Consider the following 17,543-nt stretch of genomic DNA (forward strand, 5'->3'; position numbering starts at 1 on the left):
ACTTGCACCTGGAGGGGTGGCAACTCTGTTATTTGTCCGGCTTGTGGCTTGGTTCCTGAGTCTGTTGTGCAGTTTTTGTTATTCTGTAAATGTTATGACGAATTGAGGAAAATGATCTGCTCCCGATCTTTTGGAAAACATGTGTTTTAAAAATATTTTAGAAGCGGGTGCTTTGTGTTGTGTATTTAATTTTTAGACTGAGGCAATTATGTTTTGTAACCTGTATATGCTGATGGCAAATCTGCTGAAATAAAGCATTTTCTATCTGACAGAAACTGGGAAGGTCGGTCAGAAAGGAAGGAGGTCAACCAGTACAGAGCCAGGTCTGTGATGCTAAGAGTATCAGAGCCGATTTGATAAGGATGGCTTGATTGACCGTATCAAAGGCAGAGGAAGGGTCAAGAAGGATGAGAATGGAAGGAGAGTTGGAACCGAGATTAGGGAGCAAGTCTTCATGGGTACAGTTTCCATGCCTCTGGCAGCTCTGAAGCCAGACTGGTGGTCGTGGAGACGACCAACAGATTCAGTGCGGTATGCGTTTGGTGCTGAGTTGATGGTCGGGGTAATACCATACATAGTGGTGAACTGGTTCTCCCAACTGCACAGGGATTGGAGTACCTTATTGTGAAGTGCCCCAGTGCAATGTTACTTGATGGTACTGCATCTGGCATAGGGGCCTAGTGGGGACCTCAGATGCACAGCAGACTGATGTAGTCGGTGTGCGGATGGGACTTGTGTTGGTATGGGTCCTTGCCACAGGGGTTGGTTGGATAAGTGCAAAAAAGGGCATAAGGTATGTGTTGTGTGTGAATCTTCGTACTACACAGGCGGTTTTGGCTACGTGCCCATCTACCGGCATGCAGGATTCACGCAGGTGGCAGGTCTGATGGTGGGGCGCTTTCAAGTGCAGTTCTCATGTGCGTCTTCCTTCCTTGGATGAGAGCGACTAGCATGGCAATATTTCCTGTCTGCAGATTAGGACAGCGAGGGACATGGGTCTGATTGGGCTAACATTGAACAAGGCAAACCCTGCGGAGAACAGAGACATGTCCCAATTTGCTGATGCCACGGGCAGGCGTAGGATGGATGGTCAGTTTACATGGTTCACCCAATCCCCTCGAGTTTGTTCCCTGGGCAGGATGGGGTGGGGGGGGGGGGTAGGGTAGGGTTTGATGGCCACTTCCACCCACAATCAAGTATGTAACGAAGGATGGTAACAGGTTTGCTATGACATCCTGCACGTTCTGCTTCTAGTCACATGTTGTGATGTTAATTTATGCAGCAAAAGACCTTCCAAAGAATAGCTTTATCTAGTTTCACTCATTGGCCCTGCTTCCTGCGTAGCCCCACTGAAAGGATCATATGCCAGATCAGAATGTGATGACGTAAACTTCATTGTAGGCAAGAGTTCTATTATGAAGGGCGATCAAACATGAAGCCAGAATGAAAATAATATATTGCAAACAAGTGTGTGAAAAGAGGAAGGTGGATCATGGTTAAAGAAATGAAGGTGAGTGTTCCAGTATAGAGCCCATTGTTCACAGGCGATAAAAGCCTTACTCTTCCACGGCATAGTGGCCTAAGTCAATCCAGGCTTTGTGGGACCCACTTAAGCATTTCATGTGTGGAAGGAGCTTCTCCATGACTGACTAATGATCAGATTGCTGGAAGTTAACTACTCGTTCACAATTCTCCTGAAGCTATTTGTGACGAATCGCCAGATATCGTCACTGCTTCCATGAGGCCAGAGAGGTGAGGCTACTACCCGATAGTGGTATAATGCTGGATGCTCTCATGGGGAGGGACACCCTGTTCTTCCCACCCTGAAGGAGAAGGACAACCCTCTGGGGTATAGCCCTTATGACTACACCAGACCCCCACTTTGCCCCACGGCATCCAGACAATAACAGGAGGCTGGCAGATGGTGATGTGAACACAAGAGTCAGCGTCCATATTGTCTGTCCAAGGGTCGGGCAGTAGATCCATGAGGTGACAGCACTTAAATGCCCATGTAGCATACAGAGTAGAAGATGGATCCCAAGAAGAATCGGCAGCTTATCCCACGAACAGACCAGGCAGTGGTAGAGGCGTGGGGACCAGTAGGGGCCGGAAGGTACAGGAGGCAAAAATCCTGTATGGATATAACCAGTAGGACTATTACCCTTGTGTTCATACTTGGCAAGCGAGGCAGCCAAGGGGACACAAAGAGAAGGGGAGATGAGAGTCGGGGATCCATACCAAGAGTGATAAGTCTTCCTCATGGCATTACTTGGCAGGGAAGTGGACCAAGTGGGCCCAACCAAAGAAGAGAAGCCATGGTTGTTGACCCTCCTAACCCAATGAAGAGAAAAACGGGGGAAGGGAGTCACTCCCCCTGGTTGTAAGAGATTGTTTTGGTGACCTGGAGAGTGGAGTTATTCCCCCAGGCTATCTTAGACTAGACGTCTAGAGAAGGAAGGCATTCTCCTTGCCCACCAAGGACCATAACCCAGGAGAAGGGAGACATTCTGCTGGCACCTGAACAGTGCTGCTTTATTCTTTAGTTCATAGTGTAAGGGACAAGAGTACGGTTTTCTTGACCCATGACGGTGGACACTTTTTTTTTTTTTTTAGTTTCACAGACATCCTAACTGACACCATAGATCTTAGTTGAGGCAGGGGACCCCCTCTTAGGAATAGGGAAAGACAGGTTTTCTCTTGCTTTATTATCTAAAGTCTTTAGCCCCAAACATGCCACCTTTTTGTCTCAGTCTTCCTTCTGCACCCTTACATAATCCTGTCTTCCTGAACGCTTGCACAACAAACAGGCTTGCTACTGGACGGGACCATGTTGACTAGCCCCAATTCAGTGTCATGTCCTGTCTGGTAAGCAGAGTGCAGTTGGGTTCCCCATTGCTTCAGATCATAATGAACATCATTTGGGTTTGCTGTATGATGACCGAAAACCTTTCCTTGAATGCTTGTTAAGTAAAAGGGAACAACCAATCTCTAAACCTCATGAGGAATGGACAAAGTGAGCAAGGGGTTGCAGCTTCTCTACTTTATTGATGAAATGAGGTGTAGCAGATTGCCTAATTCAGAACTGCCTGCCAGGATCCTTCAGACACAAGTGATCATTTGATCCCCATGCGGGGGAGTGAGCAAGTGGGCATGTGGGGATCCGCTATCTTTAGATTGGTGGCTGCAAGGCAATTGTTTTTTGTACCAAGTACTATGCAAAATCCCCATCAATGGTGGTTTCCAGGTTGACCACTCTCTTCAGGCCTTGGCATGCCCCAGCTTTCCAAGGACAATTCAAGGGTTGAGCAATGTGTGTGATGCCCCAAAGAGGAGATAAAGACAGGGTTTCTGGGAACATCTACTCTGTTTATAACCCGTGGTAGATGCACAGATGGGACGAAGCTGAGACAATAATTGCAGTTGGGTTATCAGGCTGCTGAGGACACAATAGCAGGAATCTTTGCACAGAAGCCGTATGAAAATATACATAAACTGACCAGTGACCTGAGCATACTAAGCCTACCGCAGTTTTACAGAGCACTGCAGGTGTTGGGCTGGGCTTTCAAAAAGTGAGCGAACATTAGTACACGTCTGGATAGTGCGAGCACAAAGAGAATGTCTTGATTCCATGCCTGTTTACATGCGACAGTAGCTGTACTACACTTTCATTTGTCCCATTGCACTTTTGAGGCAATCCAGAAGTCCCAGACGCTAATTTTTTTTTTTAAAAACCATTTTATTGGTTTTAATAATTAAGCGTCACGGGTGCACGGGAACCATGCGTCGGATGAACCCACCAAATGCGAAAACCCTCAAACCTCCTACGCAAGACCGATGCAACCAACAAACCGAAATGTCCAAACTTACAAGTCTCCTGGGTTGCCCTTTGCCTTACTCGCCCCCGCCCATCCTCCCGCCCCGGGCCTCCCTGCTTACACCATCACAGTACTGGCAATATTCGAGGTTGTCCATGAGTTGTGCGCAGTATCCTGAGGTTCAAACATTGCCTGAGTTAAAGCGTTCAAGATGCAACCTCGCTGGTTAGTCCCAAGTACACCGACCTACGCCAGACCAGTCTCTGCCAATGCCCGGACGCTTTCTGAGGTATGCCTTTTTAGTCTGCCTTGTATAAAGGAAAGCTGTTATAGAGGGGCTTACTAAAAACAAAGATGAACATAGGAACAAAAATTGGTCTATATACGTATAAAAACCCGTTAGTTATAATTTGGTTGATCTTGGATAGCATAATCGTGTCATTAAGAAAAGAAAATGAGGCAAAGAATAAAGTAATAGCTTGTTTAATTATTTATTTTTAATCTGTCTTCCACTGCAGGGTTTCCAAGGACTGTGCCACAGGCGGAGGCTCTGGATAAGGCTTATCAGATAGATTCTGTGATTGACTTGAATGTACCGTTTGAGACCATCAAACAGCGCCTCACTGCACGCTGGATCCACCCCCCGAGCGGGCGAGTGTACAACACTGAATTCAGTCCTCCTAAAGTTCCTGTAAGTAGTGAGCTTGAAACCGGTTTGTCATGTAAGTAAATCTATACATTTGTTCCCTTTTAGTTGGTAAACATTCAGTAATGTTGGTGTGAAATGGGCACTATGGAGATGATGAGAACTGCGTAAGTGAAGTTTTGGGCCTGTGTCTCGTTCACCCAAGCGCTCAAGTTTCCCATTTCCAGGAATGGAATTTCTTTTGTAATTCAGGGATTAAACGTCAATTTAAAATGGAAGGGACAGAACTACAAGTCCCAGAATTCCAAGGAAAAAACCAGGGCTTGATGCCTTTCTCACACATGGAATTGAGAAAACTGGAGCGTGCCGCATACAGAAGCAGAGACATGGCAAGGAGGGCTCTATGGTTTTCCAGGATCTGTGGCCGCAGGAAGCGAGGAAGATTAAATTAAATTGGAAGTAGTCCTTTCACAATATTACTCTATTGAAAGGAGAATGTGAAATTTGACTGTGTCGAAAATTACTGCTGTATGGCCTTGTGTATTAAAAGAAAAAGCCTTTGGCCATGTGCTTTGGACATCCAGCAAGAATGTGTACACTGGCACTGCGACTAGAAGACTGTTAAAGCCAAGTGCCCTTTACAAATACTGCCAATCGTAACTTCAGAAGTGCATTGGGCAGTACATGCACTCGTTCCTGGTGGACACGGAGGTTGAAGTGGGCGGGCACTAAAGGGTACGACGGTCCTCTACGATTTGTAAAACCAGCTATCATTCCCTTACTTTTTTGGGGGCTAAGAACTGTTCCTGGACAACATGTTTGATTTTTGCTGCCTCTTTACTGGGAATCCTATCCCATCAAGCTATCTTGCAGCAGGTGGGTTGTGGTCTTTTATTTCAGTATCCTGCTTGGGACATGAGGCCTGTTCGTGGGCCCCTCCTAGCACTGCCTGTGCAGTGATCAGTGTTTGTCTTCTGCATTTAAGCAACTGGGGAACGGAAAATTGCTTCTGGTGGTTGGGAGCGGTGGCTTTAGTCTTTGGCATGTCCCTTAAGAAGGGTCAATGGTGAGTGATTCAAAAAGGGATGGTGTATGAAGCTGAATGCTCTGGGGGAGGGGGGATAACTGAACGTAATGGTGGTGGTTTAATGTACAATTTATTTCTGTTTCTTTGTACAGATGTAAAAGGCAGTTGTGGTGTTTCTGTGAAAGGGGGGGGTCGCAGCGAGCGGGTTGAGGTCTAGGGGGCCACCCTCTAGTATAAATTGGGTCAGGGAAGGTTTGGGAACAAGGGGCGGGGCTTGGTGTTGTGTTGCCTGCCCTCCCACCCCTGTTTGCTGTTAGTGGGGGCGTTTCAGCTTAGGGCCCGGGAATAATGCGTTTCTGATTTACAGGGCAGGGTGTGGGGGGGGGGGGTGGGGTAAGGGGACAATGGAGGGGGTGAGGTTGATTAATTGTTGTGGCTGATGTGGCAGATCAGTCGGGCTGTACGCCGAGGGAGATTGGTATCAAAGGGAAAATATGAATGGGGGGCCGGGGGGAGCAGAAACGGTTATTAGCACAGTAAAGGAGCTGGTTAGCGCTGTTTGCATGGACCAGCTAGCCCACTGGGTACAATGTTAAAGGATATTTTTGTACTGCGCACTATCACCACCGGAGTGATCCCCCTGGCGCTCTGGCGTCTCTGAAAGAGGGAGGGGGGGTTGAGTTAATGGGAATGGGCTGGAAAAGTGCGAGATGGCAGTGATTTGCTGTTGGCAGCCTCAGCCCGGTGGGCCCGTTGGCTGGGATTGGGGTGTTTTACGATCGGTAGTCGTTGTGTGCTGTTGTGCAAGTCTATGTGCGGTTTGTTTTGTTGTTGCAGTTTAGTGAAGTTTGTGCGGATTGCTGCGTTTTAGGCTTGTGGTGGTTTGGTTACAGTTTGAGCTGTGTATGCAGAGGGGTGAAATTGTTAGTGGATTGGTTAGTTGGCCTTTCTGTCTTTGCAATTATGTCTAGGTGTGGCGCTTGCTATCATTCATTATTCCATCTGAGTGTGTGGTGAATTCTGTCTATGTGAGGAAGGCTACTGATCATGATTCCATCCGGGAGTTGCCCTTGTCATCATTATGGATTCATCTAAGTGTGGCGTGTGCTAACATTCATAATCCTGTCTAGATGTGACGCAAGCTAAAATTGAGAATTCAATCCAAGTGTGGTACATGCTAATATTCACATTTCTATCTAGAGGCGGTTCAGGCTAAGATTGAGAAATCCAGCTAAGTGTGGTACATGCTAACCTTGTTACACCTGTCTAAAGGTGATGCAGGCTAATCTTGACATTTCTCTATCGATGTGGCGCTAATTAACCTTGGCTAGTGTGTTAGTGCGTAATGCAGTAAACATTTACAGTCAGGCCAAGAATGGAGTTAGGCTGGAAATGACAAACCTCTCTAGGTATGCATGGTGTGATTCTATGGCAGTATGTGTTTAGGAGAGTTAAGGTAGAGTGACGAGGGCTTTCTGGAGTTGAGTAATTGCTGGACTCCCCACCCATGCCGCACTTACAGTTTAGTTGGTGTCTGTGGCTTCTTTTGATCCCCCCCACCCCTGCGGACACCTGCAGACACTTCGTGTAGCCATCCTTCACCTCGGGGTCCTTAGCCGTATGGGCTGCCAGGGAGGGGGCTGCCCTGGGAAGGTGGCTTAAGAGCCTTGCTAGACCAATAGGGGTGAGGGGGGGTGGGCAGGGAGGAGGGAGGGAAGGGGAGCCGCAAGAAAGGGACACTTCGGGGCATGGTGGCGGCGTGCCGGGGCCACTACTGGCCAAAATGGAGGCAACCCATGCCCAGTCTCACCTGGAATGCCGCGCTCACCTGCAATGCCGAGATGGATTCAAGTGTGCAGGGAGCACTGGCAACTCCACATACAACACAGGCCTCAGCCTGGCCAATCACTGGACTGGACTGGACGGGGCGGGCAGGGAGACGGGAGGAGGGAGGGAAGGGGAGCCACAAGAAAGGGACGCTTCGGGGCATGGCGGCGGCGTGCCGGGGCCACTACTGGCCAAAAGAAGGGTGAAGAGGTATAGGGTGAAGAGGTATTGGAGGGGTGTCGGGGAGAAATGATGGAGGAAGAAGGGTGAGTAGTGAGGGGAGGGAACAAGGGTAATGAATGAATTGTTTGGCCTCACGGACTATTGGTAGTTCACAACTAACCAGAGAGCCAGTTTAGCGGTTTGTTGCAAACTGTGGCCTGTCGCATTAAAACGACCTGTTCCAGAACATGTGAGTCTGGAGGGGGTTTGCGCAGTTTTACCCAAGGTAGAACACAGGTATGGAGTTTGTTGTGCAGGGGCGGGGGGAGGGGCACATGGGTATGGGGGTCAGTAGGAATGGACCAGCAGGGAACCTAGTTGCACTGCTTTTTTTGGACACTTCAACCCATGATGTGGACGCCACAGTTGTGGTGGGAATAATGGCCTTTTGGTTTTGGGACTTCACACAGCATTTAATGTTTGTTTTTCACCCTCCAAACAAAGCAAGTTAATGAATGTCGCAGCTTCATGCCTATATTTAGTAACCCAGTACTTTTTTATTTAATGGCAGCATGCTGGCTAACAGATCCTGGGTAGGTTGCATGAAGTTGATCCGTTGAACACGTGAATAGAAGCCCTTCTGGTTCTGGGTTTCTATTTTTGTGTGTGCATCTATCGCGCGCTCCAGTTTTAGTATGAAGTTTTACAGTGGAGCCATTTCTGCTCCTCTAGCAAAGCGACACAACAAGCAGACTTGCTTAAATATTACTGAGTCGCTCAAGGACGGTTCTCGTTCAGACAGTGATTTCGTACCAGTTGCACTGATATGTGAAAGGCCCGAGGCACATATTGCGTAAACTGGCCGTACTTGGCACCCAGCCACAGGTGGGCCAAGCAGCCGCCCCTATGTAAGCCCGACCGTGTTGGCAGCAGGTGACTGGGTGGAACGTCGTAAATCAGCTCTCAACTCACACGCTTTTGGCGGGTGTCACCCGCATTGTAAATGGCTGAGTCACCCGCCAAGCCTCCTGCACGCCCATCCATTCCAATGGGCGTCTCACCCGCCAAAAACAAAATCGGGTGAATTCACCCGCCTTGTGGACACAAATGGTTGAGAGCTATAAGCATAGGTGCGTGGCCCAGGCAAATGCACCTTCTCAGCCCTGCTAATCCAGCGTGTACATTGTAAATGCATAATCGCCAGTGTGTATGCAAAACCGCGTGGTCGGGCAGGGTGGCCGCGTCGCTCTTGGAGAGGAGAATCTACAGTCCCCTCGGTGTCGGCATTTCTGTGCTGCCTTCCTTTGGGCCATGGCCTGGAATTCAGGCTGCGGTGGGTTCAGGAAAGTGAATGGAAAGCGAGTTGCTGGAATTTCTATTGGTAGTACAACTGCACTGGGGCAGTTTGCCTGGTTTGTTCTACATCATACCTTAGATGTTTTTGGGGATATTCACATGCATTGGCCCTTTTTTAAAATTATTTTAAAAGTGAAACATACATTGTCTCTTAAAGAACAGTTGTAATACCCTATTTCTTTTTTTTTTTTTTTTGTTTTCCAACACCACAAGTTCAGAGTGTGGCACAGACCTCCACAACCGCAGTGTAACAATGACACCTTAAAGGCCCCCTCAAATGTCCTACAGCGGCCACATCACTGATTCTGCTTTCTACACCGCTGCCACCACCCCCCATTCCCCTGCTCTTCCTGTGTCCTTTTTGAAAATTAAAAAAGACTACTGGCTGAAGCCCAGAGAACATTCCTTGTTCAGCGGCCCTGTCAGAGTGGCTTTTGTCAACTTGGACTATCTTATTCAGTGGCCAAGCGTTAGTAGGTTTACTACGCACTACTTTGAGTACAAGCAGTTATGTGCCCCAAGTCGTCTTTATGATTTGAGCTCATGTATCAGACTTCTGGGCACATGCCTGCCTGTATTGCCCATAGCAACGGGCAATAATGCGGCATTAGTAACCCGTTCGCCCAGCTGCCTAATGGCTCGAGCGAAGTGAGAGTAGTTAACGAGAGCTCCGAGAATTTACCACCCGGTGTAGCTAGCACCTCGGGTTACCAAAGCGGTAACCCGAGGTAAGTGCTAAAAACAAAAATTGTATTTATTGAACAGGACGCCCCGCATGTCCCGTTCAATGAATGAATGAAAGTACTTTGCCAAGATGGCCGCCATGTTTGTAGAAGGTGGTACTCCGTACGGAGCACGTCTTCCATCACCATGATGGCCTTAAAAAACGAGATTGTGAGCCGACTGCTCCGGGCGCACCACCGACACAATCGGGGAGGGTGTTTAGGATTATTTCTTTTTTTAAATTACAAAAATTTTACACTGGAAAGTTAGGGTGGCTAGAAGATGGCGGGAGGCATTTCTGACCGGTTGGCATCCAATGGTTTTGGAATGTGCAAGGTTGCTTTCACAAACATACACTATACAGAACTTTGGCAATTCCAGCATCACTGATCGATAGGCGTTACAATGGCCCTTAAATCTGTGAGATTGCTCGCACAAATGTACGCTATACACTGCCATGGCCACACAAACACTAACTACACAACCTCTTACAGAGACGGAACCTAATATGTTTCTTTCCATGCAGTTTAGTGGCACTAATTGGTGCAGTTAGAAGTATTGTCATTCTACAGTAGGAATGTGCTTAAGTCAATTTTTTACAATTTTATTACAGGCCCCTTGCTTCATTCTCTAACAAAGCCTTGACGGTTTTGAAATATGCATGTTACTCATGAGCTGCCATTCCTTTCATGAGTAAGCTCCTGCTCCGCGCGTGCCTAACAGACGTGAGCCTGGTTTCAGGCCTGGGTATTGAATGTGTATTTTGAACCTTTCATGTCTTTGTTGGACAAGCAGTCCTGGAGCTGACTGGGCATATTCCACCCAAAGTGGTCCAACCCATATTTCAGTGTAGAGCCCTCAGACACGGTGTAGTTCCCATTGGGGCGACCCCATTGGAATGAACAGGAAACGTCAACATCCAATGTTCACACTACCAAGGCACGGACAATGGGTGACCAAGATATATTTTGTTTGCACTCTTTGAACAGGGCATTGACGACGTCACTGGTGAGCCGCTCAGTCAACGTGACGATGACAAGCCAGAAACCGTGTCCAAAAGGCTGAAGGCTTATGAGGTACTCACAAGACCTGTTCTGGAATATTATCGGTGAGTAATTGTCTGTTGTATTTTGGTGCCTGCCTGCCTTTCCATAATGTCACTCATTTACGTTTAAAGATTTGGTTGCGTTGTTGCCACTGCTTTGTTGGCAATGGTTTTGTTTGATAAGTTTGTTGTGTACACTCTTTTGCACGTTTCACTGGTTTGTTTCAGGCCCCTCAATGGTGGTGCTTAAGAGGGGCCGGGAGCTTGATGCCTAATGGTAGTAATGTTCTCATCTGCCTGTTGGGGAATGACATTTTCTAGCCGGTTGGTTCCACAGGCATGGGCACAGATGGGTAGCCAAAAGCCCACAAAGGTCTTCACTGACTGCTCCCTGCAGGAACAGGCTCAAACTCTATGCTTCCAATACGAATAGCAAGTAAGCGACCTCCACATGTCACAACACCCCTCCTAACAGACTGCAAACAGCAGAATACTACACCTCTCCAACCAACGTGTTTCAATCGTGACCAGTGTGCACAGGCATACTTCAATTGCTATCGACCCAAACCACCTAGAAACCCACACTGTACCTGGGTTTGTCAAACTGCACAATACAAAGTTCTCTTGCGTTTTCCCTCTCCACCCACTAACCAATCCCATTCCCCCTTCTGTTTCAGAACGCTGGAAAAACATGCATGGCAGCAGAGTGTAAAGCCCAAAAACAAATTGATCATGAATGGGTGTTACTGAGAAGCATTGTCTATTCTTAAATGCATATTGCGGTGGTGAGATTGTAGCTATTGCAGTGTTTGGATTTTTTGTAATGAGCAAACTCTTCTCGTCTTCTTGCAAAGGAGAGCTTGATTTTGACGACCTTCTAGAGTTCCATTTGAGCCTTCGGGTTCCAGGGTCTCGAAGGAGGCCTGTTTTATTATTTTGAAATGTTCGGTTTAAGGTTTATGAAGTGACCGGACTGTGGACTATATAACCTGCAATTGCCTGACTGTGGACTATAACCTGTAATTGCTAATGTGAGAATGTAACGAATTTGCTGTGCAGTGGGCACTTCTTATGATGAAGCCATGTAAACTGCAATGCTTGCCATTGCTGACGCCTCATGCTAACCCGGGTTTAATGGCCAGGAAGTCATTAAATTACCTCGAGAAGGAAGAATGTTTTTCTATTAAGCAGTGCCCAATACACCTTACAGAAGAGAGGTGTAAGTTAGTGGTGTGGGTCTGGCAACCTGGTGATTAAATTCATTTGGCAATGGTCCCTTGTACCAGAGAGAGCTTTCTGTGCCCGAGAGCTAAACCTGAACCTCATTGGTCGCCCAACAAATCCAAAGCATGCCTGAGGTTGCTTGAGTCGTGGCGCGGAAGAGATGTGACTTAGCAAATCGGGCTCCTTTTGGGGATGGGTCAAGACATATTTTCATATTGGGACCACCTCTGTAACGGCACATGGGGGGGGGGGTTTAGTGACCCAATTGAATGACATGGAATGCTTGCCAGTAGTGAATTCCAGCATTTCGCTGCATAGCTTTCTTTGTCGCAGGAGTGCTTCTTGCATAGGGTTGCTTATGGAGTCTTGGCAAGGTGGGCTGTGGCCCCATACCACAATGGGTGATGTATAGGACATAACTGCGCTGGATCGGTGACATCCCCAACTCTTAGGACCTAATCATGACTATTACTCCACGCTTCCATAGAATTGCAGGATTAGTTCTGTTTGAGCCGCTGCCACATTCCTGTTGGCAGCCATTCTGCAGGTGGAATGCCGTCTTATTGTTGTACATCGAGGATTCAGCATGGGTCGGCATCGCTGTGGAAGCAATGACGGCACATCCTGTAGGGAATGCTTCCAGGATAGATGATGGACGTCGGAATTAGTGATGGGAAGGAGGGGGAGGGGGAGGGTGTGTGTGAGAGTCAGTCAGTCATGGTCTGACGCATTGGTGGATACGAGGGAATGCTCAAGCGCAGGCTCAGTGTCTCCCTCTCTTGGCCGCACTCGCGCCTGTAATCATCTTGTTCCATTTCATTATGCAACAGTGACTAAAGTCCTACACAAATGTTTTCACCACAATCGTGAACTTCCAAGTATCTGTGAACTATGAGTCTGGCCTTGTGTAGAAATAAAGGATGGTAGATTTGGAACTGTAGCCAGTTAAAAAGGACTTGTTAAATTGTGCTCCTTCACAATATATCTTGTTTGTATTAAAGTATCGAAGTAGGGCCACGAGGATTCGTGCACTCTTGAGTGGTTGGGCGGGCATTGCCTCTGCAGGCTAACACTTAGGTGCAGAAATCCCAACAGAGTGCATTTAACTAGGTTAATACGTTTGGTGAGGTGTCTTTACTGCACTGCAATTGCTGCGGCGTAATGTGTGCGTGTGTGAGAGAGACAGAGGACACCAAAATCAAGAATATGCTGAGTTGCAGGGGCGAACCCCCCCCCCTTCAGTAACGAGGCGAGGGCTATGGGTGGTTAGGGAGACACCCCACTCTTCCTGGGGGCAGCAAATGGAGCAATGACATGGAGCCATACATATGTGATGCAAAGTAATGGGAGTCTTCAAAAGTAGGATGTATGCATAGAGCGTGTATATCAACAGTGTAACTTTTTTTTTACGGGTGGTTTGAGAAATGGTGATAAAATTAACTAACGAGTGAGTCTAAAGCGTGCTCTGTACTCGGTCATAAAATGACAATTTGAAGTCTTGCCGTCCTTCACCATTGCTCTTCATTTGTGATGTTGTGATAAACAAATCGTGGTAATACACCTAACCACTCAGTATAATCCTTTTCCTTTTTGTTTTTTTAGTGCGAAAGGGGTGTTGGAAACTTTCTCTGGAACAGAGACTAACAAGATCTGGCCACATGTGTACTCGTTTCTTCAAAGAAAACTGCCAGATGTGAGCCAGAAAGAAGCGGCCGGTCCGAGATAGGCAGGACACGAACAGTGCTGAAATGTGCCGATAGTGGCGCACCACCCGCAAGAGATGGAAACGATTGCCCTCTGCTGTGGATGCAACGTGCTGTTAATCACGCGCACCGTGGATTGATAGCTAGGTTCCACTTTTAGCTGTGCCATGTGTTGCCTAGACTGCTTTAAATATTGTAACGATCTAGTTTTCTAGAACTGAATCCTTAAACGCTCAAATAGCAATGGGGGGGGGAGGAGGAGGGGGTAGGTGAAGGTTCTGTAAATAGCTTGATTTACATTGTAGTGCAACTTTTACATGTCCTTGACTTTCTGATTTTTAGAAAGGTGTGGGCACTGAACACGTTGATCTATTGAGCTTTTTATTGTGATTTTAGAGAAACAGACTGATCGTGTGGGCCATACTAGACGTTTTAAAGAAACCTTCAATTGTGGAGGACTTTGGACTTGTATGAAAAGGGACTGTCTCCAAGATTTGGTATCGGGGGCACATTCTGGCAGCTTGTGATCAACCAAAGGTCCCTCAATGAGCACTTTAATACACGTGGCTGTGTTGAATTTTTTAGCCAATGGCGAGGTACAAACTGGGGCCCAGAAAGAATTTTGAAGTATAAGTGTTCTAACTTCCTATTTTAAAGTTGGAGGTACAATGATTTTTAGGGAGTAAAAAAGTTAATATCATTCCCTCGTTGGGGTAACTCTTACAGATTTCGGGATCTATACTTCTTACACTTGGTAGTTCATACACATAAAAAAAGTCTTTAGTCAGTGCTCCTTCCACAGCACTGCTGGTGCCGCTAAACTGAACGTATCCATGGAGATGTTGGGCAGCAGTAATCACTTTGACTAAAGTAGTATGGATGATTATCAGCCAATATTTGCTCCAAATTGAACTGTGGATACTACTAATGAATTAGTTTAATGTTGTCTGCTGGCTTCTCCCATAAAAGCCTCTAATACGTTAATCGACTGGGGAAAAAGCTGCATTTTATCACATGAATTTGAATTCTTCATATTAGCGCTAATGATTATCATTTGCAATATTGCTACAATACTCCCATAGCCACAATTCAGAATGGCCAGTAAGATCTGTCCGAAGATTCGAAGTTAGTTTATATTTGGTTTACTTGTGGCGTAACGTTAAATGGCATTTTGATTCTCCTCTGGGCTCTGTTAATATCAGGCGCCACTTGGATTAATATGAATGCCCAGGATCCACAAATTCTTGGAGAATTTCAATTAACAGGGCATCCTTATGTAAGGGGTAATGTGCAAGTGTTGCATATGTAGATAATATTTGTTTTAATCTTATAAGTAATTTTGTTAGTCTGCACTGCATTATACAGCTGAGCAGAGTTCTATGATTAGCTAATGCTAAGAGGTTAGGCAGAGGCGAGAGCCTGCTGTTTGCTCCGGTACAATATGCCCATTGTATTCACCAATAAGCGCTGCAGTTTAGCCTTCCATATCACTTTGATGGTTTTATTCCATTCTGATGAAATAATTGTTCATATCAATTACAGCCCAGTTCTCAGGGTTCCCCATGTCATCTGTGAATAGATCCTGGAGTCCTGGTTTAATTATTTGCATTCTAGGATTTGAAGTTCCTCTCTTTCCATTTTAAAATCAGGATTAAGTTCCAGATTGTGACGGGAAATCCAGGACTGGAGCAATTACCTGTGCCTGGAATGGGAATCCTTGTGAGCCCTGATCACACAGCTTGGGAGAAGTTGCCATTGTCGATGTAGACACCAAGATTCTTGATTATCAAGTATCCAGAGCTAGGTGTGAGAATGTACAGGACCGGGTACTGATGCAGATGAGCCACCGGCTTCTCCTCTTCTGTGTTATTTTGTGGTAGAGAAGTGGGTGGAAGAGACCAGCTGATAGCAGTTCATTTTACGCTACTTCACTTGTGGTGTTACCCCAAAATCTTGATTCCACAAAAGTATATTTCTGGTCAAATCAGTGAGGAGTGGGCTCTCCCTGGCATGATACTCTTCCTACATAAAATGTATATACTGTTTTAATAAATCTGGTGTAGCAGGTCATTGAAGGGCATGTGTGCGACTGTAGAACTCTTCCACTATGTTTTAGCACAGGGTCTAGGAAGTTCCCTTTTGAGGCGTTAGCCTTCGCGAATTACAGATAAAAGACCAATGGGATTGTGAAAAATAAGTGTTACTTAGTAGTATACATTTACTTGGTAGAAGTGAGCGTTTATTCATACTACTGTGTGCCTTTGACCGGTTGCATCTCCAAGAACTACGTGCAGGCTTGCTTTTCGTCGCAAATACCTACAATGTGGAGCTACAGAAGATTTACAATAAAGTTTCTAGCTCTTCCTTTGTTTAGTAACAAAACCAAAGAGGCTCAGAAAATGTACTTGCGTTAGAATTGACTATTTTAATTCCACCGGGAGGATCGCTTGGAAGCAAGACGACGCCAAGCAACACAAATTTGATCCCCGGGTCCACGCTTAGAAACCTCTGGGTATTAAGTGCATTATAAATAACCAATTACAATTAGTTAGCCCATCAAAATGCCAGAATTATGCATTATTTAAAGATATATCGCCATTTAGTAGACCACTTTACACTAAATAGTGCAACTTTCTTTTTGTAACAGAACTGTACAAACCGTAAAACTGTAAAAGAGGAATGTCTGAAATGGTAAATTACTGTTCACCAAATGCACGATTTAAGCCTTCTCCAAAATCAAATAATTGTATTCCTGCGACGTCTTCACTTGGCTTTTTCCAGTGTCCTTACAAGTGGTCATCACGCTTTTTTGCTAAGGTAAAGTTGATTACTTTGGCATGTACAAAGCAAACAGTAGGAGTTCATGACAAATTTTACGTTGTCGTTATTCATTGCACCTGTATTTTCTTCGAATACTGTTTTGCATTTTTATTCAAGGGACTATATTAAAAAGGTGATGATGATTCGTTCATATTTTTACCAGAATCTCTTAACGAAGTGGTGATGTTGCAGGTGCTCTATAGTGTTGAGCCATTTACACAAACATGCAGAACCAGGTAAATCTTTCCCATCGATTTTGTGACCTAGAGAAACTCTGAAAATGCTCAAAATTGTACACTAATTCTGCCCTACATGTTGTCTTGTAATAGAGGTAAAGGTGTGCTTGTCGTATCTGTGCAAATGTGAATGCAAAAACATTTGTTCAATTAAGTCCGAAGTGTCTTCAATTGTGTACGCTTTGGTGATTATCGCAACCATGAAGTCCTTGCCATTTCCTTTTCGAATGTTTTTTGTGTATATCACATAGCACTATTTTCTATTTGGGGATTTTTTAAATGTGGTGCACACAGCATCAGAATGTTGAGTCTACGATGATGGACGCAAACCATTGGATCTCTTTTTATAAAGCCTGCTTCCCTATGTGTAGGGAGTTGTGTACATTTTACAAGAAATGTTCTCTTCTTTCGTAAAACATAGCTTTTTTTCCATGAGTGACTTGTATTATGGAATGTACGCTTCCATGTAATATAAAAAAGGTTTGATCTGATTGTAAAAATCTGTCTTAAATAAAGGTCTGACTGTTTTCCTACTCGTTCTGAACACTCTGACTGTAGTGTAATGCATCTCAGAATATATGTGCTAACTTTAGGATGTCCACTAGAATGCAGTTGTAAAATGTGACTATTGAAATGAAACTCTGTGGGACGTGGCATTATTAGACTTTCAGTGACGTTCCTTTCATTAGTCTTAACATTACTCCGTGCTTTTCCCGAGCGTTGTTCTATTCTGGTGCGTAGCAAAGCGTAGATGGTCTCACAGAAGACCAAAAAGAAATCTCACTTGAAGGCAAGCGTCCACAGATAGCACGACCCTCCCCGCAATGAGAGGCAATAATGGACTCTCCCACGAATGGGAATAAGGCTAGGACCAAGTGCGGGTGAGTTCAAGGGAAGTTTTATCTAAGTCAAAATAGGGCATGCAAAGAACTCTGCAAACTCCGAGAGCACTCTGTCTG

The 17,543-nt window shown here is 45.8% G+C and overlaps 1 protein-coding gene across 1 annotated transcript in view; it reads left to right on the top strand.

Annotated features, from left to right (window-relative positions):
- AK3 (adenylate kinase 3) overlaps window positions 1-17,117 on the top strand; it is a 186,690-nt gene extending 169,573 nt beyond the window's left edge. Inside the window, exons 3-5 of the mRNA XM_069625722.1 lie at window positions 4,334-4,506; window positions 10,546-10,664; window positions 13,428-17,117. Coding sequence (XP_069481823.1) covers window positions 4,334-4,506; window positions 10,546-10,664; window positions 13,428-13,551 — 416 coding nt within the window. The 3' untranslated portion in view covers window positions 13,552-17,117. The remainder of the gene's footprint in view (window positions 1-4,333; window positions 4,507-10,545; window positions 10,665-13,427) is intronic.
- Window positions 17,118-17,543: the final 426 nt, after the last annotated feature.

The sequence above is a fragment of the Ambystoma mexicanum genome, chromosome 6p (assembly GCF_040938575.1).
Source record: "Ambystoma mexicanum isolate Mex_15411 chromosome 6p, UKY_AmexF1_1, whole genome shotgun sequence".
Lineage (NCBI taxonomy): Eukaryota > Metazoa > Chordata > Amphibia > Caudata > Ambystomatidae > Ambystoma > Ambystoma mexicanum.